This window comes from Rhea pennata, chromosome 1 (genome assembly GCF_028389875.1).
Source record: "Rhea pennata isolate bPtePen1 chromosome 1, bPtePen1.pri, whole genome shotgun sequence".
NCBI classification, from domain to species: Eukaryota; Metazoa; Chordata; class Aves; order Rheiformes; family Rheidae; genus Rhea; species Rhea pennata.
Window position 1 is genome coordinate 72,406,648 of NC_084663.1, and position 24,778 is coordinate 72,431,425.

Sequence of the window (24,778 nt, forward strand, 5' to 3'; positions counted from 1 at the left end):
ATTCCACATCAATCAAAAGTTTCAGTTAAATGATGGTAAGAGTCTAAGCTCTTATCCTTCAGAAGATCCTACCAGAAAAAATAAAGATAAATGTGTTCTTAATCTTTTGGTTTATTTAAGTAAGTGTATATGTATCTAAGTGTCAGGGGGGAGAAGGGAAGAAATCCAAAATGAAACTATGAAACTTACCAGAACTTAATTTAAGTTTATAAGATGAGTTTAAATAAATTCATTATCTATCATTAGCTGCTGAGATTTTCAAAAAATGGGAATATAGCATTTAGACTCCTGTGTGTCTAAGCAGCTCTTGAAGTCAGTAGCACTGTGGCATCATAGTTTCTGAAAATATGGATGTAAATGTGCAAGAGTTATGTATTTCTACTACATTCACACTTAGATTCCAGGAGTTTATAGCCAGCTTTGAAAGGGGAGGCAAAAAAAAGTCTCTAGCTGAAGACTTTCTTCAGTTCATAGAGATTGCTGAGAAAAGTGAATTGTGACTATGCTGAAATGCAAATTACAGGAGGATGGTGCAGCCAGCTGATGTGTGGTGTTCTGTGTTACAGGTGAGGTTAGGCTTCGCAAGACAAAAGTTTCATGGCATGCATGCACCTAATGCAGATAATTAGACTGAGAAAATAAAATAATGCTAGCACTAGGCAATACAATTCAGATATTAATCATAGAACCATAACCTGTTCTGGAGATGGAAAAAAAAAGGCTCCTTTATTGCAAAAGAACTGAAGCTCTTAAAAGGCCCTTTCCCCTGACTACTGAAAACCATCAGCTTTTTGGACTCTTTGAGCACTGTATATTCTTTACATTGGAGATGCTTTCTGCAAAGGCTGAGCAGCATGGGTTTTTGGAGAAGAGAATCAGTTTCCTCAACTTGCTTAACTTTCATTCCTTTATAACATTTTTGCCATGTTAATGTTTGCATTTGCCTAATAAGAGGCAATATTTGTTGAATAACAACTTCTCAATGAAGCTTCCATGAAGTAGATTTAAAGCACTTACTTACTTAAACAAACAAAAAAACTTTATTTTAGGCTCATTTTTACTGAGGAGATGGCAAAGCTTCACTTGATCTTGTTCTAGGCTATAGTTTATTGTATAAGAGAGAAGTTGCAATTGTAACTCTATACTGAGGAGTATGACCATACTTTTATTTAGGGAAGCATGTCTAAGCTACTACAAGTTCAGCTGGACTTTATGCACTTTTAAACTAGCTAACTTTGCTGGTGGGGCCTGACAATTCCAAACAACTGCATTAAACACATTTAAGACCACTTAAAAAGTAAAGTTACTGATCCAAGCTGTATGTCAGGTCAGTTTATGAAAGCGTCTCTCCTGCAGAGTTAGAGCTCCCTTGAGTGCATGTGAGGTAACGGAGTTCACATTTAAGTTGAGATCAGTATCCTTCACCATGCTGCTGAAGGTCTCCTGCATTCAGCATTCTGTTTTTGCTATTTCTACACCAACTTATATTTTCCTCATGAGTTGTGGAGAGGAAGTCATTGATAGGAACAGTAGTTTCTTGATTATTGAATTTATCTAACACCATTTTATAGCCTTGTTATTAGTGGGTCTCATCAGCAAGTTCAGAAGTGACTTAGGAGGAGAATCTGGGGGACAAGAAAAGAACTAAAGCCCCAGTTGAAAAAAGCTGAAGGGCCAAGGATACCAGAACTACACAGCTGTGAGCTTAGCCCTTACTTCCTCTTACTGTAGTCATTCTCATATATATGAAATACAGAAGACTAATAACAGTTTTAGTAAAATTTACTAAGAGTTTAAAACAACAATATTTTAAAACAAAGTAATATGCTTCCCTACAAATGGACATTGTTAATTGTTCATTAACAGTATGTGGAAGAGCACAGAAAGTCAGTAGTCATTTGTATCAAATATTTAAATGCATATAAGACTTCAGAGTGCATTTAATTATTGGCTCTTTTTTGCAACTTTCACACAGTTCAAAGATTTTTTAATAAATAATGTAACCATGATATCTGTATCTTTGAGATTAAACACTGCTTAAATGCTAAGCATACAAGCAATGAAAGCCCAGCAGTTGTTATTGCTGAAGAACTGAGACAGTGTGAACAGAGCTGTTCTTTGGACCTTTTCTCTTGGCCTAGCTGTTCTTGCTCCCAATTCTAACAAAACCAAGCAGAACTGAGGAGAACAGTGCTGAGAAGTCTCAGAAATAGAAATATCAGGAAAGTTAAAACAAAAAACTTTACCAGTGACTAAATACTGCTATTTCAGAAGCAGCTGCTCTTTTCCCAAATTCAAAGTAGTAGCTTGAACATTCTTTTTTATCTTCTATCCCAGGGTACTTCGTATGCTAACTTCTTTCCATGTTCAATCTCAGGGCCTGTCAGTGCTCAACTCAAAACATGATTTTTCTTTAATGTTTAATTTCTGGCAAAAGAAAAAGAAAGCAAGCCAACCTGTCAATTTCAATCCATTTCCAAACTTCAAATTCATTACATTTCATTTCAACTTATGCGTTATCAAATTCCTACTTCTTGTGAAATGTTTTAGAACACAATGTCTCTCTTCTGCCCTTTTATCATTTTAAATGATTTTTATCTTTCTTCTGTAAACTATCATAGTTTTCACTAAATTTGAATTGAATATTGTGGAGAAACATTCCAAATTTTACACAGTAAACGTAAACAAGATGAAGCCAGAGTCTCATTCTATCATAGCAGCTGTTTGCACCAGCTCTTCAACAGAGATCCTCAAGTGACCTGTACTACTTCAGATCAAGAGTTCCACATTGTCTTTCTTATTTAGATTGCTGGGATGAAAAATTCAGTAGTAAGGTGTATCAGCTGGTATGCAATAAAAAACAGCTTAAAACATGTCAAGTTGCAAGTTGAAATTTGAATTTTACTCAAAATCCAGGTCTATAGTATCAATTCCATAGGTATGATATGTTTCCTGACAGCACACTTCAACTGTTGGCAATTTTTCAGCTCCTTGGAATGAGGGAACGTGTATGAATATTTGCAGCAGTAAGCACTGGTTCTCTCTTGCGTTGACAGAACCAAAATGCCACATAAGAAGAATTGAGAGTCAAAAGAAACAAGCAGCGCTTTAAAATGATGGAAACATGTTACTCTAAGCCACAGACAAGCAGAGATGTGCAGCTATAGTTGCCTTCTCTTTTCTTATTTCCATAAACACAACAGGAATAACATAAGCAAATTTATATTTCTCAAGTAGCTCAGTTAAAAGAATAAAATCCAGAAATCTCCCAAAGATTAATACAGTACACTTTTAAAGCTTAAAGCATGCAACTATTTTAATTTTCATTGTTGCTCCAGATGCTTGGACCCTTTGTAAGACACTAACAGTGTTAAGCAATTTAAGCAATGTTCTATTGCTTACAAAGTAAAATGATTCTTAATCATAGGAGAAGTATCAGATCCACTTTAAAAAACTTAGGAGGGAGACTGATAGGTGGCATTTAAGTCCAAGTGACTAGGGAAGAGGAAAAAAGGGAGGACAGAGTTATTTTTTTTTGTGGAGTTGTTTATGTATTTCCCAAATAAAATACAACACAAGAAAGATCAAGAAGTGTTGTCCTTAAATATAAATTTGTGTGCTTTTGAAAAGCCCAGAAATAGTAATTTTCCATTTGAATAACAAGCTAGAAAAAATCAAATTGTAAGAGGAAATTAATACATTTTAACAGGGTAAGTATGCATAGTATTTCACGAACAACTGCAAGTCAAAAGCAGCACAAAGTTGTAGCAGTTTCTGCTTAAGTTTTTGTTTTAAGAGCATTCAAGTGTTTGAATGTGCTGCAGTAGATTTAAGTATTACATCTACATGCACAGCAGATGGGCAGCTACCAGAGTTGCAGCCATTGTCACAGCAGGATCAGAAAAGTATCTCTGCTCAAGACTGTGCAATGATGATGGCGATGCCCACATGGGCTGTAGCAACTGTCCTCAACGCAGCAGAGGCTTCAGTCCACACAGAGCTCCAGCAGAAAGATGCTGCAGAGAGTGCCTGGAGCCTCTCGCTGCATAGCTCTCACTGGTGGGAGCTATGTTCCGGTCAGTGCCTGTTCGCAGCAAGAGTAGCTCCTGCGGCCTGTATAGCAGCAGAGAAGAGGAACAGGAGAGACTGACAGGGTCTTTGCCGAGACTACAGAGCCAAGAACCACCCACGCTCTGTATTTCAAAGGAGGGACAACCAGAGAGTATCCTCAAAGAAGCAATAGATGGAGACTCCCACAGTAGGCAAGTCTGGAAACCTGTTGCTTCCAGCAACACAAAAGGGCTCCTTCTCTGCCTGCAATTCAGCCACTACAGAGCAGGTAGAATGCCCTGGGAGCAGCTGAGGAAAGTTACCTCCACCAGGCAGGCATAGGAGCTAGCTGAACCTGAGCCAAAGGAGAAAAGGAGGGTGATAGTTACCAGAGAATCCCTTCTTTGGGGAAAAACAGGCCCCCCTCGAAGACCTGCCAGCCAATCAACCATCTTACTGGGGGCCCAGATCCCAGATGTTGCTCAGTGACTGAGAGATGTGAGCAAGACACACTCGTACCGCAGCCCCAGACTTCAGGAGAATAGATTAACTTGTTCAGGGATACGCTTGTCAGAATGCCAGGCGACACTGCCGCAGAAGGCAAGGGAGCTCAGGAGATCTGCTTGGTACCATAGCAACACAGCCAAACGTTTCTCAGAAGAGCACAATCCTAGGTCAAGAGGCAATGGGCACCAACTGCAACATGGCAAATAACAATTAGCTCCAAGATTTTTTCTTTTTTAAACAAAGTTGGTCAGACACAGGTGCAGAGAGGCACCTCCATCCTTCGGACAGTCAAAACACACACACAACCCTGAGCAATTTCCTCTAACTGGACCAGCTTTAAGCAGAAGATTAGAATAGATCTCTGGAGGTGCCTTCCAGCATGCTTGATTCCGTGATAAAGTACTACCATACACTGTACTTTCAGAAAAGGCAACATGTACAAAAGGCAACATTTTGTAGTCTTTGCTGTATCACAAGATACAAGTTACTTTGATATGAAGCATTTGTCCCTTTGCTATTTATTCAAATGGTACAAGATGAAAGATGGAGAGAAGGGCTTGGTCTTCTCCACATAGCTAGGTTTTAACAATATTTGTTTTCCCTTGACCTTTTTTGTAAAGAACACAAATCCTTTTAAGAGAAAATACTATTACTAAAATACAAGTTCAACTTACGATTGTCCATAGAGAAGCAAACACAGTTAATCCTAGATGTAGCCTCTAAGACTCAGTCAAGCACTATTGGTTTTTCATTTCCATTTGCCTGAAGCTTAACCTTCTTAGCTTTTGAATTGGTTCCACAGTTAGGCCGCTTAAGTTCTTGAGACTTCTTCAATACTGAATCTTGGATATTCTTTGAAATATTCTGAGTATTTCCTCCATTTCCTTTCAGATTTGCAGACTGAGATGATTTGTTCTGTAAGTGATAAACAGCTCTATTAAAAGTCTAAAATTCAATGTACCCATGCAAGAGAAGATAATGATATCTATTTTAAATCCTTCTAAATTGTATTGCTATGGAAGATGAATTGTACAAATGCCAAACTATTAAAATAAACTCTGTTGGAAAAAGGTATCTGTGTAGCAAGTCAGTAGAGACGTAAATACCTTGTAGATGCTTTTCTCGTTTGTTGTCCATTGTATCGTGATAATATGTGCCTCGTTTTTTAGCAGATCAGCTTTTGGTCCTATCTTCAGGTAGGATATTGTAGCAAACGCTGTGAAGCTGAAGTCTTCTCTGCACAAATTAAATCACAGTGTTATAAGGGATGGTTGGAGACAAACAAAATAGACCACATGGGGAAAAGAAATAGAATGCGTTTAGTAACCCTTCTGATGGATGTTACAAATAGCAACTTGATTCTGCTTTACTTATTCAAATGAACAGTTACTTAGTTTAAAGGGATTTTGGCCTTAACTTAAATCAGTTTTGGGGTGCATGCATGTGTGTGTGCACACATGTGTGCACCTGTGAATCTGAATGCATGGCAGAAAAATGAGGAAAAATATCTAACTTTTCATCAGCATACCCTCTTAAAAGTGTAAAAAGTCAACTGTACGAGCAAGTGCCAAAAATTAGGCCAAAAATAAAGAGATTAAAGTATTTGATTTTACATATCATTAGAATTTATCAAAGTATATAAAGAGACAAAACACCACACAGAAGCACTGCTGGCATTTCATGATTTCTTAAAATTTCCGAGTACCACTTTCCACATTTGCCACTCTGTCCTGACTTAGACTCCATCTTGGCAACCCCATTTGCTCTGCTTATCTATGAGATGTTAGTAAGACTCCATATAAATAATTCACTCATCTAAAATGAAGCTTGCTGCAGATTTAAAGGTTCTGGTTGCATAATCACAGAAGGTCCTACCTTTTTAAAATTGCAAGAGATGCACAGGAAAATATTTCAAGCGTTCTGCCAGCTTTTATGTTAACATTTTACAAATAGAAATAATATTTTCTGTCCTTTGTAATACAATAAATGCTTCTGAAATACAAGCTAAAGATGAGGCCTCAAAATGTATCTATTATTGTTATAAAAAAGCAACATGATAGAACAACAACTAATAGATTTTAAAGAAAATGAGAAGCAGTAATATACATTGTTATACATACTTCAGATACTGCTGCAGCAGTAAATGGGCAACTATCCTCTCCAGTTCCTCTCGAGTGTGCTTTGGTGGAGTAACATCAGCCACCCTCAATTTTGAGGCACCTTTCCCCAACCATGCATCAATTAATTTCAATGGTGTGAGTTTCTCACTCATGTTTTCAGCTTGCTCAAGTATCTTGATTAGATCCTGGCAGTATGCCGTTATATCCATTTTCTGAAATGCTACAAGTAAAAATGAAATAATATTTAAATAATAACAGTTATTTATGGCAGTGCATTTTTTAATATCAGTCAACAAATATTATAGTAGAGCTGAAACTTTTCCTCTATCAAATTAGGATATATTCATAGTCAAATTTACATTAATCTTTTGGTTATTAAAACTTCAATCCTGCAAACATTTTTATATGTATTTCATTTCACAAACCCCATAGAAATGATTTCAAGGAAGCATTTGCAAAGTGCAATATTTGTAAGCCAGCTCTCTACCCATTACTATCTAATCCCACAGCTGGATTCACTTTCTCATCAATAATAGCTATTATGAAAATATTAGAAAGCAAAGAGGAACTGAAGAATATGAGCAAGGCATTTGTTCTTTCAAGATACTTAACAGACAAAATAAGAAGGAAAAAAGGATTCATTTCATTACATGATATAGCTTCATCATGAACAGTCATTCCAGAGCAGTAACACATCCAAGTGGTGCACAATGATCATGCCTTTACTGCAGATCAGATCACGGTCCAGAATTACCCAGACTGCCTCCTCCAATAGTAAGAATTGAGTACCAAGGAGCTAGGACTACTGCTAGGTTTCCCCAGACATCACTCATATATCAAGAGGCCCTAGGCATAAAACAATAGTAGATGTGATAAAATTTTAACTATACTTCATCATGTGGCTCCTGTAAGTCTTGTATATGAGCTGAAACTTCCTACTTTTCTTATGCTCTGATCCCAGTAAAAACTTCACCTAAAATCTTCCAGTTAGTAGATAACAAGATGTTATAACTTGCATGATTTTGCAAAGCTGCTTTATTGTATGGATAGAAATAACTGTATATTGCAAAAAGAGGTCAAATCTATTTTATTTCCCCACCTATGTTACCCCCCAAAAAATGTTCAGGGAAGGAATAAGTCTAATTATCAAAACAACTTTGAATACAGAATTGTTTGTAAGTTTTCCAAGTGCTCATCACTACATTTTCAAAATGCTTCACAACAGGTATATGAGGCAAGCAGATTATATTTTTTGCATTTTACAGGAACTTGCCTGACACTCAAAGAAAATTAAGGAGTTTGTACGTGTCCAATTACAGATGCCGAAGACCAGCTTTTCCCTCAGAACTCTTTTGGGGGCTTTTCAGCACTAAATAGCATTTCCTATGTTTAAGGTACAGCTCCCACTTAGTGCAGCAACAAATCCTTCATGCATCTTCAGCAACTCAGGATGGGTACCAAAACTGACAGTTAAAGCAAGCATAGCTGCCCAGTACTACTCAGGAAGTTTGTGGAAAAAAGCAAGGAAAGAAACTATCTACCCAAATGCTGTTCTACTGAAACCATCCTCCTGATTCACCATTCAGCAGGCCTTGTTCCAGCCTTTCTCCCAAGTTCCTTCTAAATTTGGCCTATATGCATTCCCTTTTATGTTCTCAACTTCCTTCCAGAGGAAGAGCATGTACTAGACAAATGTTCTTCTGCTAGGGCTAGGGCACTGCAAAATCCCAAAAAACAATGTGCTCAGTTGTTCTGCACACCTGACACACGCACAGTCCTGACACCAGCAGGACTCATGAGCAAGCAGCACTGGAATCCTCAGAGATTTTAACTAGGCAAGTTGTAAAAGGACATGTGCAAGCCGTGACTTTTCAGAGGCCAGGTTTGAACAGTTTGGCATGCAGAGAGCAAGAGGATCCTCCTTGAAATAAACCTTTCACATCCAAAATAAACCAAACAAAACCAAACACATATCAGAATCTTTTTAATACAAATCTCTTGCCCCAGCTTCACTTTCAGGAACAGATGAACTGCTGAACCTGAAAGATACAAAGGAGGCTGGCCTCAGACAAACAGCCAATCCAGGAAGAGTTCTGCTAAATACCTTCCACTTGACCACACTGTCAGCCACTGAAAACTGACATTCATAGAGAAGTTACACCTTGGTAACAGGCAGCATTAGCTAGATGCTTTACAGAAGCTCCTCGTAACTTGCCTAAACTGGATTTTTTTTCTTTTTTTTTTTTTTTTTTTTTTTTAATCACCTCACCTTTTCTGTGTTCTCTGTCCTTGGTTATCAAAGCAATTTACTTACAGTTCTCTCTACAGCAGTTATCACACATTCTGTTGCAGTTTGCAGAATCCCACACTTCATCAAAGTGATGGGCTATGAGGACCCGGCGACACCTGAAAGTACAGAAAAGCAAAAAAGGGGCTGCAGAATGTAAATGTACACATCAATTTGATAAGTAAGAGAAAATAAAAAGGTTCCTTGGGTCACCTTGTATTGCAAAAAGAAGTCTGAATAATTGACTTAGGAAGATAAGATGACAAATACAGTAGCACAGTATTTCCTGATATGCTGAGTAGCTAGTAGCTTTCAGTGATATTAAATATTGCTATGGGAACAGCTTGGTTAAAGCAGAAGAGTAAATACCATCTGCAGCTCCAGTAGAGTACAAATTGTGAGACAATAAACTAATTTATAGACTCAGGCCAACAAAAGCTATACAGATTTCATGAGTTGTCCACAACATTGACAAAAATGTTTTCCATAAATTATTCAATATAGTTCAGTGCCATATATGAAACCTTAAAAAGATTTGGAGTCCTATATGGCCATTTAACACTGATACCAGACTTAAAAAAGCAAAACATTTCAGTATTTGCACTTAATGGAATTTGAAATACATTTTTGTTGACGCATTTTTTACCTCAATATAAACACTTCCAGAACTTTATCTTGAAACTAGCATAAAACAATACTCAGTTATTTTATGTGCAACAGTACACGTTGAGCATCCAAACCACAAACCCCAGAACTCAAGACTGAGTTACAATGGCAGTTTTTGTAGATTTTTTTTTTAATAGCCTCTTTAAAAACATGAAAAAATCAGCCTAATTATTTAAAAACTAAGCAATCAACCACTACAGTAACTTACTTGTTCATACTCTGGCAGTAAGACACCATATCATACAGCTTCTCTTGCCCTACATTTTCCATCACTACCATTGAGCTAATTCTGAATATATCTCCAAAACCATAATATAAAATGCAGTCAGCTTTTTGGTCATCTCTACCTGAAATGCATTTAAACAAACAAAATTTAAATCTTACAAGACATTTACTTTAAGCTTATTGTTTTCCTCGCACAAATTCCACTCTTACCTGCATGTGCTTCTGCAGCCCCTCTTTATAGAGGGGGCACCACTATAATATTAACAGGCATAGCATATCAGCCAACAGAACATAGCATAACACACGCTAGAAATAAGATGAATTTCTAACAGTTTTATACAATTACAGAATCAAGCAAGCTAAATATACAACACAATGAAGTTTGTGACTCATTAACAATTAAAACACTGATAATGTGCTGCACAAAGTCAACAGAAGCAGTATTTACCCACCCCAACACCTCTTGCAAAGTCCTATCCAAATACACATTAAAGTCTAATTCATATTACAGGACTTAGGCTAGTTTCAACTACCTTATTAAGTATTCATGACAACTAATAGAGAATTAGATAGCAGTTGCTTGAACACTGCTATTTCTGCTGCTACTTAAAGCAAAACTCTGCATGTTGCTGTCATCTTATAGAAAATGATTTAACAAAACATTCAATTTAAAACTAACTGTGCCTTTCATAGCTGCACTTAGATCATCTCTTCCTTTCCCTGTGCTCTCCTTCCTCCACACCAAGATGATGATGTATTGATGAGCGTCGTCCTCCTTTTTGCAAGATCCAGAGAGCAGAAAAGGCCTAACCAGTCTAAATTTTCTAAAGTTTAATACTGAACAGAAAGGAACTACTTCACTTCAACTGGTGCGCAGGGGGAAAAGGTTTCCCAAGCTAACTGGTATGTTCAGGCAAATTGGCAGGAGTGATTAATGAAACTGTCCTGGATAACCCTAGGCACCAGTACAAGCTGGGGGCTGACTTTCTGGAGAGTAGCTCTGCAGAGAAGGACCTGGGAGCGCTGGTGGATGACATGTTGACCATAAGTCAGCAATGTGTCCTTGTGGCCAAGGCCAATGGTCTCCTGGGGTGCATTAGGAAGAGTGTTGCCAGCAGGTGGAGGGAGGTGATCCTGCCCCTCTACTCAGCCCTGGTGAGGCCACATCTGGAGCACTGCATCCAGTTCTGGGCTCCCCAGGACAAGAGAGACATGGAGCTACTGGAGAGAGTGCAGCATAGGGCTACAAACATGATCAGAGGGCTGGAGCATCTGCCCTATGAGGAACGGCTGTGAGAGCTTGGCCTCTTCAGCCTGGGGAAGAGAAGACTGAGGGGGGATCTTATCAATGTGTACAAGTACCTGAAGGGAGGGTGTCAAGGGGACGGGGACAAACTCTTTTCAGTTGCCCCGTGTGACAGGACAAGAGGCAATGGGCAGAAATTGAAGCACAGCCAGTTCTGCCTCGTTGTGAGTGGGAATTTCTTCCCTGTGAGAGTGACGGAGCACTGGACGAGGTTGCCCAGAGAGGTTGTGGAGTCTCCTTCTCTGGAGATATTCAAGGTCCGCCTGGACGCAACCCTGTCTAACATGCTCTAGGTGACCCTGCTTGAGCAGGGAGGTTGGACTAGATGATCTCCAGAGGTCCCTTCCAACCTTACTGATTCTATGATTCTAAGAATATCAGTTAAATCAAGTTACATATAAGAAAACACACAAGCTTCCTTTAATGTGCTAAATAAGAAACATTCATGCCAAATGGTAAACGCTGTGAAACAATAATTTCAGTACCTATATCAAACCCTTGTCTTAGCACTTACATGTTTTTACTTCCTGTTACGCCAGTACTGTCTAGTAGAAACAAACTCTAGAGTAAGCAGACACAAACTCTCACAAACTTTAATGGATACAGTATCTTTTTTAGTCAACATTAAGGCCAAGTTCTATCATATAAGCAGCATTAAAAGCTCAACGAATTGCCCACAGGCTCCTTAGAAAACTTTTCTCCACATGCATTCGAATCTCTCATTGAGCTTGTGCATTATTACTATTTCCCAAAGCAAAATAGTTTTTTTTTTTGCCATATTTAGCACCATTACACACTGATCAATCCTTGAAATTCCCTGCCCCAGACTCTCTATCCTACTTGTATTTCTGTAGCCATTCATTCAGAGATTAGACAGCATCTAGAGACAATCTGAAAAGACTGTACATCCCATTTCCTCTAAAAAACTTTTCTATTATACATATATGATTAGTCAATGTCATATTATAAAATAATTCTGGTAAATCATGGATGTCCCAAAAATCAAACTGTTTAAAAAACATTGGGCAAAGGTCTAAATTCTTGGGGCTTTTTGCTGCATTGCAATATAGTGGCCTGAGATCACAAACGTAATTTATATTTGCTTCAAAGCCTCTTTAGAAAGGCAGAATGGTATTATACAGTTTGGAACCTGTCTCAAAATAAAGGTACTTTGCACAAATGGCTAAAATAAAAGCATAAGTTTATTGATTTGAAGATGTCAATGGATGTTTAGCAAAAACTAGTTCTTACAATACCTGCACGTCCACTCTCTTGGTAATAGTTCTCCATGGATTTGCTCATAGTATGATGAATTACAAACCTCACATCCGGTTTATCAATTCCCATGCCAAAAGCAACAGTTGCCACTACAACCTGAAATGAGAGTAACAAACCATCAAGGTACCAAGAAATAATTTGTTTAAATGAGACAAAAACCTATGAAAATATCTGTCTACTTAACCTGTATTTCATTTGTTGCCCATCCTTTATGAACTTTGGTCTTATATTTTGCATCCATATTTGCATGGTAAGTCCCTGCTTTGATTCCCAGTTTCTGCAAACTCACAGTAACTTGCTCTGAGTCCTTCTGAGAAAAACAGTAAACAATTCCTGCACAAAAGTGAAGACAACTTTTCTTAAGGTTTCGTGAAAATAATAATGAAAAAAAGACCAAGAATAATTATAAAAAGAGAGTAAGTGACCTCTGTGCCTATTCAAGATGATGAAATACTGGTAGCTGTGAATGAAACTTCAATGATCAATCTAAAAAGACAAAAAAAAAAAAAAAAAAAAGACTTTTGCATTTGCCTCTGACTTACAATGCTTCTCTAATATTAGGGGGAAAATGACTTAACTACATTTTAGATTTCTTCTAGTGCAGAGAAACAGTTCAATCTCTGATCTTGGCTTGTAGACTACAGAGAAAATATGGGTGCCAATTAGTATAATCAAAGAAGGACAGTGCTTATGAAAAAGGGTGCTGTCACCTATGATATATGAGATATCTATAACATCTCATCTTAGAATTCAGGAAACTCTGCTTTTTTCATTGGTAACACTGAGCTAGGTCAAGGATTTCACACAAAACCAGGAGTCTGAAGCACTGTCTGTTTCAGAGAACAATGTGTAACGGATGCATCATCACCATTTCACAATGAAATGGTGTTTTTTCACTCGTTAAACACCTTGGTATTGCAGAGCACACTTATTCTGAGCTCACAAAGAAAAATAAGAAAGAATCCATTCTTCGACAACACAACAGAAGATTTACAGAACACTTTTCATTTTCTGAAGCACTTTTCCCCTGTGAATTATTATTTCAGGTTTAATATAACTAACAAAGACAACACGAAGTAGGATGAGAGGACTGTAGCACAGCACCTGAGACAAGAAGGAGCAGGGAGCTCTGGAGCAGGGAAGACAGCGACAGACCAGAAACAAAAGGCTACATTTAGTTAATTTAGTTACTTAGTCAAAAGAATCTAAGAATCTAATCTCTCAGCAGACATTTGCCCGACATACGCACCTTACCTGCATTCATCTATTCCCACTTTGTTCCTGATCAAATATAGAAGGGCTAACATTTTTAAGATGTGGTGTATGGGTTTATTTTGCAGAGTTGCCTACGTGGTTTGTCTAAAGGACTCAGCCATATTGAAGGCCCTTGCAAATGCCTATATATTTTCACACAGTAGTAAACTGAAGAAAAGAAAATATTTCTTTAACATTTTTTTTTTTATTGCTTAAGCTTTTGAGGATATTGAGGTTATGAAGTGAAATATTCAAAAGAAGGATGGGTTGGAATTAGGAATACTCTATATGATCTTAATTCTCTCCACTCTTTCTGCAAATACATCACGATATAGCCTCCAGTTATCTACTGAAATGCCATTTTTCTAGTGCGTTTCTGCTCACACAATGAGCAGATGTTTTTACTGCTTAGTACGTTACTTTCTTATTTCATATTCAATGCATTGCTCTAATTTCCTGCACTATTCACATCTTGATTATAGTGAAGCCCCTTATAACATTTATAATTCTATGGCCCTCATCATCCCTAATAAATGCTCTGGTGATACAGCATCTCCTTTGTTCTACTAAGGAACCAGCTACGGTCAGTAGCATTCACTAAATTTGGATGACCATTCTGAGATGCCTGTAATCACATTTTTAAGACTAGTGACATAACACAATTACATTTACGATAAGCTTCCATCAACATCATCTGCTGCTATGAATGCTTTAGCAACTCTGTATGAAATACTAGAATTCCAATTTGGATAGAAGTAACAAGCAGTTTGTGATCAGCTTTGCACAGATTTGTATCCAGGGAGCTGCCCAGCACAGCAGCAGAGACAGGTATAAACCGTTGCTCTGGAAAATTTGTTTTCCTATTTGATCCCAAGACTCATGTCTCATTCAAAGTCCAGGACGGATATTGGGTGACATGAAGTATGCTTGTGCAGTGAAGGATGGAAGTATAGAAGTTGGGCTTTGAATAGTAAATAAAATATGGACTGCAAGTAAAGAGAAGGGAGACATATTACAAAGGCAACAAAACCCAAGTGCTAAAGATAGTATCCAACATATAGATAATAAATGGCAGATGATTAAATTAAGAGCATAAAGGTAACCTTTTCTAAGCCTCATTTTAACAATCTTAAAAATTGCTGCTATTCTGCATATGTCAGACATCACTTAACATCACTGATTATATTGTAATACTTCAGAAGATGCAAGTAAATTGTAAGGAATGAAATTTAACAGTAAGGAATGAAATTTAATTTCTTTTAATCTTGGCTGTTAAATGGAAGCGGAATTTCTCTTTGCATTTCAGGATCACTTCAAAACATCCCTGTAATGCTAAATGATAAGTAACAATATGCTTTTTATACTGTTTACCTGAGAGTCCTTTGTATCTTCCATTGATGATCTTAACGATGTCCTCAATAAAGTCCGCATTATTTGACGGTTTATGTCGAACCTCAAAAATAATACATACATGCCAGAATGCTCTTCAGCTGGGAAAGCAATTCATCAAACAATCCTATTTTCCTACTTCCTCCAGTATAACAAGCCCATCACTTCTGCCACTTAATCAGAATTACTATATATTCTGCATGTAAAGCTTCATTACATCTTAGAAGCCCTCCAAAAAAGAAACCCACAAGTTTTCTGCAAAGAACAGCAACATAAGGCATAGTCAGACAGAAGATGTAGCACAACACAGTAATTTTTAGTTTTTTGCAACATGACATAACACGTTTTCTAACAGGTTGCAGAAGCCTGAGCCTGCTACCTCTCCCCATGGTGCACAGGCCTCATTGCTAAGCCTTGCTGACACAAAGAATAGAGTAGCACAAGTTCCTCTGCAGATGACAGGACAGGAATTTCAACAAGACAAGGTCATTAAAGACCACCATGGTTCAGTTTAAAAGCTATATATTATTAAAATATATAATTGAAAATCTCTCCTAAAACTAACCAACTATTAACTTCCAGAAAATATAACATTACTGCAATGCAGTCTACAAATAGGCAAAAAGTACCTCATAGTAAAGATTGGGCCGGTTGAAAGATGCGGTAAAGGTAATGCATTTCTTAACACACAGAATTTTCTGAGCATCCTTTAAAACATGATTTGTAGCAGTTGCAGTCAATCCAATCAATGGAGCGTTGGGAAACTGTCGTTTCAAAATACCGAGAGACTTGTAGTCTAAACAAGAATACAGAAAGGAGAAAAGAAAGATTTCATGTACCACAGATCTAAGCTTAAGAAAGTAACATATTCACATAGCTAGTACTCAGTGAGGTAATACTGCATTAAACCAATAGCAAGTCATTAAGTAACAACTTAACTAATTTATACATCCAAATGAAGAAGCAATAAGGTTGCATTTTTCAAAATGAATGCTTAGACTTGTAACTGAATTTTCTAAGAGCAGCCACAATTCAGGAGATACCACATTTAGGAATGGAACTTCTTAGAAGAGTTAAAAGAAAGTGGCATTGTGTTAACCGACCACAGATTAGATTACAAGTCTGTGCTTAAAAGCAGTTAAATACAGCTTTGCTAATAAACAAGCAACGTGGAATTTGGCTACATACATCAGACCATGCTAAGGAAAGATTTTAAAGGATTGGTGCTGACAATCACTTGCTACCTTACAGGAAAAGTAGCCTGAGGTACATATCCAAAAAGGCACTCCACGTTGCCTTTTTCACTGGCATGTCTCTCTTTACTTGGATATCATTTTTAAACAAAATTGCAAAGGTTGACTTAACAGTAATCTTTCTTTTGAATCACAGTTTATCTTTCATAGGCAGAGAAACAGCAACTGACAAACTGACAAGATAGGAATCAAATTGAAGCAGAATTCTTTCTCTGCAGGCCCAGGGCACTTGCTGCAAGTTACTTAAGTAGTAATTAAATTTTATTTCACGAATTTCCAAAGGGCAGAACAGTATTATTATTTTAAATGCAGGTATTTTAAAGGATCATGAGACTTAGCATCCTAGAACAAAATTCTTTGCCTCAGTCATTCTGTGTATTAGGGAGCACGGTATAAAATGACACATTTTTCTTCCATAACAATAGATTAAAGATGACTTTATTATATTAAAGATAGCAGCCAAAAACTGTTCCATTTTATCACATTCCAATTAAAACGGGCCCAAATGGCAGCTTTTCGGAGGACTGACATTGAAATTTGCATTGAAATTGTCCATATTTGCATGTACTTAGCTCTTGGACAAGTATATAGTCATTTGTTAATAAAATTTAGCGTCTTTGAGCAAACAGAAGTACTTTGTATATCTAAAAACGGAAATATTAATGCATGAAGAAAACACTTTGTTTTATTTCAGGCCTAGTTCATCATTTACTGATGCCTGAATAACACTGCAAACTCAATTTCTAATGAGCATACCAGGCCTGAAGTCATGTCCCCATTGACTACAACAGTGGACCTCATCTACAGCAACACGAGCCAGACACCCTGCCTGATAAGCTTTCTCTAGCTTTGACATGAACATTTTGCTTTTTGCAATCTTCTCCGGCGTCACATAAATGAGCTTCAGTTGCGAATTTCTGTTCAGCATTTCAGCATGAACCCACTTCACATGCTCCTGTTCAAAACAAAAGGAGAAATCAGAAGCCAACAAACTAGAATGACATATAGAAGTTGCTAAGTGTTAGGATATTTAAGAGGCTATTAACAATTTAGGGAGCAATTAACAGGGGCTGAAACCGTTACATATGACTTAGGTCTACTATAAGTCTTTGCTGAAGATATATAAAATATTAACTCTAATACCTGGAAATTCTATCACAGAACTTCTAATAGGAGAGCTGTTGAATATTGGTCTTTACTTCATCATGTGGTATCACTATTTGCCCCATGAACTATCATATACTAACATGTCTCTGGTGCTACAAGTACAAGTATAATATAGTTTCTTATGCATATCCACTAGTCCCAGCTGTAATCTTTATTACTGAGTTTTCAGAGTGCTCTACCTGAAAGAGGCTCAAAGTCTGTCATATTGCATCAAGCCACTAACCCATCAAATCCAGCATCACAGGCAAGTTAATAACCATGACCTCTTGGTAGTCAGGAAATAAAAATATTTCACTGTAAAAAGCAGTTGACTAATAGCATACTGGGAAATAAGCTGCTTCTGGGTCTCTGGAGCAAACAGTTTACCATCCTAAAATAAGAGAAATAATGGTATGTATGAGTCCGCACTGCTCAACATGTCAGCAGTGCACAAGATCATCTCCTCCAATCTTCTCTGAAATCCAGAAACAGAGTAAAAAGATACAACATATACAAGCAAAAGGTACCTCCTATCCCTAAGACAGTCCCACGGAATCTACTTATTCCATGGAAGGTGTTAGCTTAATCTGATTTTGTTTTTAAAAATAAAAATGCAAGACACTCATTCACATTATCTGTATCACAGCAGAGCTGCAACACTGACAGAGTGATATTAGCTGATAGAACTGTTCATTTAGTATTAATAAATAGTAAAATTCATTTAGTACTCATAAATAACATGGATTTTGGCAACATGCCAGCGTGTACCTCACAGAACAACATCAGAACTTGGCAATTAAACTTACCTTACTGCTTGAGGCATTTAATAAAGTTGCAGAAATGCCAAGCTGTTCCAAAACCATGAGCTGATCTTCCATAAGTGATATCAAAGGACATATCACAAGCGTGAAACCTGTAACAGTCAATCATTTAGCTCATCTAAACCGTTCAGTTTGCATAATGTTCCCAGTAATACTTTATTTATTACTAATGCATCAACCCGGTTCTGAAGGAACTACCTACAAACTTAAACTTCATACTTAGTAGCAGATTCCCCTGTTAAGTAGCTGATAGGAGAGTAGTAGGTCACATAGGGTTACATCTGATCAACCACCCATGACATGTCCCTTTTCTTAGACTCCAGACCACAAACAACTCAGCTGCAAACATAAAACAAAGTATCAGAACTAGTACACAAACACAGCAATTTGGATTCACAACTATCTCAATAGGTGCTAATTTACCACACAACTAAACAATGCAAGACATTGTAAGTTCAGTCTTTATGAATAAATAAATTATCAAGTGATTGAATGGGTTATTTGCCCAAACAGGTTTTAAGAGCAAGTATCCAGTTGAAATTTTTAAAGTGAATAAGTGAAGTCTGTCCCACATAAGCTGATGCCAAAACTTCTGACAGGGGATCAGAAAAATAATAGGTATTCCTACTTTGATAATTTACACTCTCTATATTGAATCAAAAGAAAAAGAAGAATAGTGACAAATTTTTTCAAATGTTCTTTCAATATTTAATAATATAATGTGTTGAGATGAAGCTAGATAAATGTGATTTAAATTTAAATCATTTCAAAGGCATGTCTGCTTTAAAGTTACTATTGTTCCTTTAAAGAAAAACAGAGTAGAAGAGCACAGTAAATATATCAGTAAATCTTTCTCTCACTTCTTCACTCTTTCTTATGTCCAATATCAACTAATATAGTGATATTAGACACTACCATAACGTTCATTCTCCAAAGAAGTATAAAAGGGGGGAAACTAAATAGAATTGTTCATATATGAACTTCCCCTCTTCCCCCCTCCAGTGCCCTCCACACACATACCATCAGAACAGACAGCTGGTAACTGATAGCAAAGACTCTTTCCACCACCTGTAGGCATGACAAGAAATATATCCTTTCCTGCCATTGCAGCATTTACTGTTTCAAGTTGCAGGGACCTAAACTTCTGGAGTTTAAACTTATTCAGCAGTGCTGTTTTGATTTTCTCATACCAGGGAAAATCTATTAAGAAAAAAAATTACAGAATTTATTATGTTAAAATATAGGAAGCAAAAGTAACATATATACAATAACTAGTTCTGAAACTGGTACAATTTTACATCAGGGAAAATGGTCAAAGGTTGAATAAAGGCACACAAAATGCTACACATAAATGGAGTGTACAAATTAACTTCTCTAAGATGTACCATTGAAAACCCAATTAAAATGTAAACACAATCCTCCTCTGACTAGAGGCTTTCAGTGTGTAGAAATGTGAACTCCTGCTAAAATGAAACTCTCATGTAGATGAGTTTTTTTTTTTTTTTTTTTTTATATAAGGATCACAGTCAAAATCCCAAAGTCCTCTGAGGTCAAGGAAAGTCTCCCATTGACTTCAGTGAGCTTTGAACCAGGGCCAAATCTAGCTATTGTACACATGCAGTAATTTATTGAAAAGACGTTAGTTTTCTAAGCACAGAAAGAGAGAACTAGGTGCAAAATTACCCTAAAAAAACCAGTTTGTTCAATAGCACCAACATGCAATTATTCAGTAGCAATATTCTTACACGCACATGACACTTTTCAAACACAGACAAATATAGGTTAGACTACCACTTTCATTTCCCAAAAAAGCAAAGAGGGATATTCAAACAACAGTTACAGACAAAAACTAATAATGCACTTCTGAAACACAAATAATGTAAAAGAGAAGTGAGAAAAATAATAATAAGAAAAGCCTGAACTGAATTTGGCTACAGACAACATGGCCAAGAATCATCAGCCATCTAGGACTTCAGTTAATACTTCCTTTGAAATACAGCACTTGGAAAAAAAACAGCAGCTCTCATGCCACCACAGGGTACTTTTTCAGGTTGGTGTAAATTCACTGCACTCCATGTTAATTTTGGAAATCAGCATTCATCTAATGTGAATCATCTGTCAAGATACTGGAGCTAAACAACACTAATGTCCAAAATGAAATTGGACAATATCATTATCCAAACAGAATTCTGAATGAAAGCATTTTTCATGTACTGAATTAGATTACCGCCACACTAGGATACTTGAATTTGACTCTGCAAACCTTTTTTGTTCCATGCCTCAGCTGAGGTTTCAGTCTCTTCGCTTCCCCCAGCCCCCGAGTCTTCTGAGGACTGCTTTATCAGCCTCTTTAGCATCATCTTCTTATGAATGAGTTCCTGCTGTTTATCAAGAAGCTCCTGAATCTGCATTTCCACTGCCTGCAGCTCATTTTCAATGGAAACCAGTTCCTCCTCTAACACTGAAGGGAAAAGCAAGATAAAGCAGGGAAGAAACTATAATAAGCTGCTAATCAGAGTTTTAAGTGGCATCATATTTTATATCTGTTGATTGAGAGCAATCCAAATTAAACACACAGCAAAAGTATCCAGAGAAACAACCTGATAGGTCTATTGATAGGATTACAACACCCAATCTCTGTATTTACCAGGTAAACACACCTATAATAAGTCCTCTTAGATTAGAAGGTCATATATACTGCAGCAGAGATGACAGTTTATGGTATATGAGGGATTTGCAACACTAATGATGAATGACTGTATTGGTTAGCACAGGGTAGGGGATGGGGGTGAAAATCACATCACAAGTCTAGTTTCACAAAAGTGTTATCCCTCCACTGAAACACCTGCAAGTTTTTTTTTTTCTTTCCTGCAGATGCACACTGAGCTTCAAAAAGCATCTCATCTACCCTGACAAAGCTGAAAGAGGTAAAACGAACACACGGCAAAACATCAGCCAATTCCAAGGTGAGCACAACCCTAACCAATATTCAGTAGAAAGCATATACATGTGAAGCAACATTAATCTCAATGAGTAAAGATCTTATAAAGATAGAAACATGGGCATTAGCTAAAAATTACTCTTCATGCACCCAGCTCTTCCTTCTATGCTGGACCAGAGGATCTGCCAAGTGTCAAGGCTTGGACACAGAGGACAAAAGTTACAGCTCTTCAGATGCAGAGAGAAAGGCAGTATCTTTACTTGAACCAGCTGATATAACTAGAGATGAAAACAAATATACATATAGGGGTGGGGGAAAGAGGGAGGAAAAGCAACACCTTCCCCACCCCGAAAAGACAGACAGAAAGACAGACACACAAGCTTTTGTGAACACAAGCCATTCCTCAGATCTGAAAAAGCAGAAGCAAATATTCCCCGGAAGTTCGAGTCATCTAAGTGAAGCTATGTCAGGAATTTGTTCCTTTATATCTTTAAGTGCATTTGTGTGAATTATAGATCATATTTCAGAATTCAGCTCCCATGGTTTAAAAGCATAATTAATGCATATCACACAAAGCTATATGTGTATCACTATTTCAAAGCCAGTTTACATACATGTAAGAAGAAATAAGTCATCATTTTATTTCAAAATAACGGTCCAAACATAGCAGATATGATAATTCTCACATATGGCAGCAAAAACATATTAGATATGAATATGGAAAGGGATATTCACATTAGAAACCACACAAAATAGGGACACTTGTCTTCCAGAGTGCCCACTATTACACCAAAGGAAAGATTTGAAAGTATCTTAAAATATAAGGTACTTTTGCAAAATATTGAAAACCATACAACTTCCTAAACAAATCTACTTTAATTTTAGTTTATATCTAAGAAACAAAAAGGTGTCCAGTAAAAGTGTATTTTGCTTCAAATTTTATGTGGAAATATAATAACAAAGACCCCTGTAAGTCTTTTCTGCATAGGCTAAATACACATAAATATCAATAACATAGGATGCTTTTGTCCATTAGCTAGAAGACAGCAAAAAAACACATCAAATAGTAATTTTGGATTACCTGCAACAGCTGCCATTTTTGAAGATTTGAGAATCCTGTCCTCAGCAGATCTTAATTAACCAAGCAACTCTCACTAAAATATGAAAATAATGGATTTCATTAGTAACTCTTCTAAACTTAGAACACATCTACTATAAGAGACTTTTCATTACTACTACATTAGGTATTCTAAAGGCTATAGATCATCAGCCTTCCAAATGAAACCAAGCAAGTTTATATCAAGACTTAAATTTTACAGAAGTCTTTCTCTTCCTTCTACCAGAGACAAGGTGTACTACAGACTAGTCATTCACCTACCTTAGATCTGCATTTTTTAAAAAAAACTATTTTATAGAAAAGTCATAAAAATTACATTAGGCCCATTAGAAAAACAGCTACATAACACCTATAGAATCTTCTGGGAGGAACTGGAAAGTTAATTTGGTTCAGAGAAGGGGGATCATTTTTCATTAGATGATCAGCAAAAAGATCTTAGAATTCTACTTATTGGCTTAATTTTTGAACATCATCCATCATGGTATCGTGTGTTAATGACACAAAACTCAGAACTTGATATCCTCTCTAAATCTTGCATAATTCTGAACCATGCATTACAGATGCAGTAGCTAAATCTGAGGAATGAGAACAAATTCAGCAAACTCTCACTGGAAACTGATCCTAAAATAAAGAGAGGCATTCCTACATAGGAGTTTTTTATATGTATAAACGAAAGTGCAAGTAAAACACTGAATTTGTCAGAAGATGTTATAGCTAAAAAATGAGGGAAAAGCCCACACTTTAGAGAGAAGTTGAGTGCCCAACCTTCAAGTTGCCCACATAATTAATTCTAATTACATAAGACCTGTCTGCATACCACTTGCTACTTATACAAAAGTATTTGAAAATATTAGCCTGCCCAAAGTACAGCACAAGCAGGGATGTGTTGAAGATCAGTGGCTATGAAACTGACCTACTTTAAAAGCAGTAATTTTCACTAGGCTGATAGCTCAGGAAGCATAGGCCATTTTTTCCTTACCCAAACAATAGAAAGAGAAGGAGAATTACCTGTGAGAGTCTCCATATATACTATTAAAGCTCCACAAGTCTTTAATTTAGCTACTGCCTCTAGAAGTAGTAGCTCAGCATCCCTTATAATTGATCTTGTATTGGCACTGCTGACAAAGTTATGACAATTATTTTCTGATTCTTCAAACACTTGGCTCCTAAGAAACTGAAGAAATGAACCCATACAGCACAAGCGGACAAAGGGCATATAGAAGCATCTTGCCTATGAGGCAGTTTTAGCTCACTCTAAAAACAATTTCATTAGTATAAGGTCACCCCATCATAGCCATTCCTCACCCCACTAGTGAGGAAAAAGAAGCCTCTAAGCAGATATAAAATTGTTGGAGCTTTTTGGAGACAATGATCACTACGCCTAAAAGACAGAAAGCTTGGTAACCAGTGTCAGCTTCCATTGAGCACAGATTTTTCCTAGTGTCTTAGGATCATAGAACGGTAAGGTTGGAAGGGACCTCTGGAGATCATCTAGACCAACCCTCAGCATAGCCCATATGGGGACTGAACCCACGGCCTTAGCATTAACGGCACCACGCTCTAACCAACCGAGCTAAACCTGCCGCCTTAGCACAGTAAACGTTTCAACTCCACCATCTCTCTAGCCTCTAAATTAAAGTTTTTTACTCTCAACTCTAAAAACAGAGTGATGTTAATCGTATATATCAAAAAAATTTTAAAATTAAAAGAACAAAACCAACAGCAACTGCACAAGCAAGCTGTATTTTACTAGAAACAGCTAAAAGAAGTAAAAAATCCCACCCGCCAAAAGAAACCCTGAGAAGTTACCTTAGAATTTGTGTTTAGGCGGAAAAAAATGCTCAAGCTCACAACAGGGAAACGGATTGAAGCTTGCCGTGCTGCAGCTTCAGCCACCAGCCCGTCGCCTGCAAACACGACACGAGCCCCGGCCGCGCCCGCCGAAGGACAAGGAGCAGCTGCCACAGCCAGGCACCCCCGCGCCGCCAGCCAACGGTCAGAGCCGCGCCACGCGCCGCTGCCTCCCGCCACCAACGGTCAGAGCCGCGCCACGCGCCGCTGCCTGCCCCTAACAGCTAGGGCCGCGCCCGCGCCCTCCCCGCGTTACAGATGTGGCACACGCTGCCTCCCCCGCAGCAGCTCGAGCCGTGGCACGGGCCGCCCGGCCCGGCGGCAGCCCCGCTCTCCCACCTGGGCAGCCGGCTTCCAGCCCCGGCGGCTTCCCGGCACCGCCGCTTCCGCTGCCGGCTTCTCTCAGCCAATCACCTAAGAGGGATGCGCGCGAAGCGAGCATGTGTTTCTCCCTTCGCCTAATGCTGATCCCGCGCGGCCCCCGTCTGCCGTTCCGAAATCGGAGCTGTGGGGCTCCGAGGCAGAAAGGGGCGTAGCCACGCGAACAATCTGCTCACTGATTGGCCC

At 37.8% G+C, this 24,778-nt stretch overlaps 1 protein-coding gene across 5 annotated transcripts; it reads right to left on the minus strand.

Moving 5' to 3' along the window:
- Positions 1-1,833: 1,833 nt before the first annotated feature.
- RECQL (RecQ like helicase) lies at positions 1,834-24,656 on the minus strand. Of its 5 annotated transcripts, XR_009960299.1 has the most exons (17): positions 24,551-24,656; positions 22,325-22,397; positions 20,566-20,763; positions 19,323-19,502; positions 18,288-18,394; positions 17,092-17,290; positions 15,712-15,878; positions 15,065-15,146; positions 12,624-12,772; positions 12,418-12,535; positions 9,839-9,977; positions 8,992-9,083; positions 6,678-6,897; positions 5,664-5,793; positions 5,232-5,472; positions 4,440-4,746; positions 1,834-2,427 (listed from the first exon to the last, which is right to left on the minus strand). XR_009960299.1 is itself a non-coding variant. In XM_062591465.1 (15 exons), the coding sequence occupies exons 2-15, from the start codon at positions 22,338-22,340 to the stop codon at positions 5,284-5,286; spliced, it is 1,986 nt and encodes a 661-aa protein (XP_062447449.1). In that variant the 5' UTR covers positions 22,341-22,397; positions 24,551-24,656; the 3' UTR covers positions 5,192-5,283. The 5 variants fall into 5 exon arrangements, 1 of the variants encoding a protein (XP_062447449.1); XR_009960296.1 differs by lacking the exon at positions 4,440-4,746; XR_009960298.1 differs by lacking the exon at positions 1,834-2,427 and having other exon boundaries at positions 4,403-4,746.
- Positions 24,657-24,778: the final 122 nt, after the last annotated feature.